The sequence below is a fragment of the Phaethon lepturus genome, unplaced genomic scaffold (genome assembly GCF_000687285.1).
Source record: "Phaethon lepturus isolate BGI_N335 unplaced genomic scaffold, ASM68728v1 scaffold14825, whole genome shotgun sequence".
NCBI classification, from domain to species: Eukaryota; Metazoa; Chordata; class Aves; order Phaethontiformes; family Phaethontidae; genus Phaethon; species Phaethon lepturus.
Genome location: NW_010542755.1, coordinates 262 through 2144, shown reverse-complemented (window position 1 = coordinate 2144; position 1883 = coordinate 262). Strand labels below are relative to the sequence as shown.

General features: G+C 40.7%; 1 protein-coding gene across 2 annotated transcripts in view; it reads right to left on the bottom strand.

Moving 5' to 3' along the window:
- The window catches only part of SGK1 (serum/glucocorticoid regulated kinase 1), a 5795-nt gene that overhangs the window by 3724 nt on the left and 188 nt on the right, over window positions 1-1883 (bottom strand). The window contains exons 2-6 of one of the 2 annotated variants that reach the window (XM_010288139.1): window positions 1740-1815; window positions 1221-1296; window positions 672-776; window positions 140-223; window positions 1-36 (exon numbers count right to left, since the gene is read on the bottom strand). The exon at window positions 1-36 is cut by the window's left edge and continues 120 nt beyond it. In XM_010288139.1, coding sequence (XP_010286441.1) covers window positions 1-36; window positions 140-223; window positions 672-776; window positions 1221-1296; window positions 1740-1815 — 377 coding nt within the window. The remainder of the gene's footprint in view (window positions 37-139; window positions 224-671; window positions 777-1220; window positions 1297-1739; window positions 1816-1883) is intronic. The other variant, XM_010288140.1, reaches the window with a different exon arrangement.

The following is a 1883-nucleotide window of genomic DNA, read 5'->3' as shown; positions in this document are numbered from 1 at the left end:
CAGCAGGACATTGCGCTCTGACATGATGTGCTTCTCCTGGAAAGATGAGAAATGATCAATGTTTAGTACAACTGCTTAGCAATAGCAGTAAAAATATACTGGATGGACATCGCAATGGCATCATGAAGAAGCAGCTTACCTCCTTCTTCTTCAGGATTGCTTTTTTCTGCAGGACTTTAACAGCATAGAATTGCTCTTCTGCCTTATGCCGTGCAAGGAGAACCTGAAAAAGGATAAAAATCACAGAACTGAGAAACACTGAAATACAGAACAGCTTGTAAACCCTAGTGGAAACAATCCTTTATGTTAACTGCTGAGCACTGCTGCATCCCTCTGGTTCAATGTGCAAGTCCTTCGCTGGAAATGCCTGGAGCTATTACCATTCTGGCAGATAAATCTAGCCCAAAGTTTTTATGTTTACTTCCCTTCCCCTCCAAAAACAAAGTATCTCTTCTTCCCAGCACCACTGCCTCTGCACTCTCTGGCTCGTTTGTGACTCTTTCAAATGCAGCACCCTGCTCCCTCTCCCTGCATGCAGGCAGGGAGCCAGGCACTGGGCAGGTCTGGTTTAAATGACCGCCATTTATCAAGCAAGTACAAACCCGACCCTCGGGCATTACATACAGGAGCTGAAGTATAAATAAATTACAGGAAAAAGGAGTTAGATTTACCTTCCCAAAACTGCCTTTTCCAATCACTTTTAAGAAATGGAAGTCTGATGGTTTGGCATGTGGGTTGGATGACGGACCAAGATTGATCTGCTGTGAAGGACTGGGCTAGAAAAATAGATAGAAACCACATTTATTAAAACAGCTTGGTAGTGAGAGTTTCAGCAATGCCTCTTTTTAAAAAATATAAATAAAGTGACCTTGAAAGTGAGATTAGCACTCTTCTTATCAATAAAAATTTAATCTTGACTTCTGCCAGGTATCTTAAACTATTAGGTACTGCCTAAGAAGAGTGTAACAGTTTACTTAAAAGTTCTTGAGGTCTTGGCCACCTTCCATAACGAACTAACAACCATTGAAACTTATTTTGAAAATTTTTTCTCCATGACGGGCAAAAGTTTGTCTAACTTGATTACTCTTTCTCCCAGTTACATCAGCGTGCTATGAGCTGAACTAAAGCTAATGAACTAGCCATGATGCTAATTATTCTACACTTCTATTACCAGAAGATTTCGTGTTCTAAAAATGATTCACGGAGTAAAATCTGCTTACCGGAGGAGAAGGATTAGCATTCATAAGTTCAGGCTCTTGAGGCTGGGAGATTTTCAAGATAGACTGAACTTCAGGGCTGCAAGGATAAGAGCATGCATGATCAGAATAGTTACCAGAAGCCTCAGGCAGATCTTTCCACCAGAGGGCACACACGTATCGCAAAAGATGAGTTTGGGCTATTACTGAAGGCAACTGAGACAATCTATTCGACTTAAGGAATAAAATGCATCTAGAGAAAGTCAATCCCGTCACAAAAAAAGAGAAATATATTTACACTATCTACTATACAGTTCAAAATAGGGATGGGGCTCTAGAAATCCCATCCAACTGATTTCTCTCAAACCCACCTCACGGAAGATTTGTTGCAGGGTGAGTAATTCCTCAAGAAGATCAATTAACTCTTCCGTAACAGTCATGCCAGAGGCATTACAGTAAACAAACTTTTTTTTTTTTTAAATACATCTCCCAATACGTAGTGATATTTGTGACTGAAATCCGGCCGAAATTTCTGATACTTACTGCTTGCAAGCATAGGAGTTGGTGGCTATCTTCTGAATGAAGTCGTTTAGCCCCATCCTTCTCTGCTTCATGAAAGCTATAAAGGACAAAGGTGAAATAAAATCGTTAAGCCATCCTGCGAGAAAAATCACAGCCACAACCCCC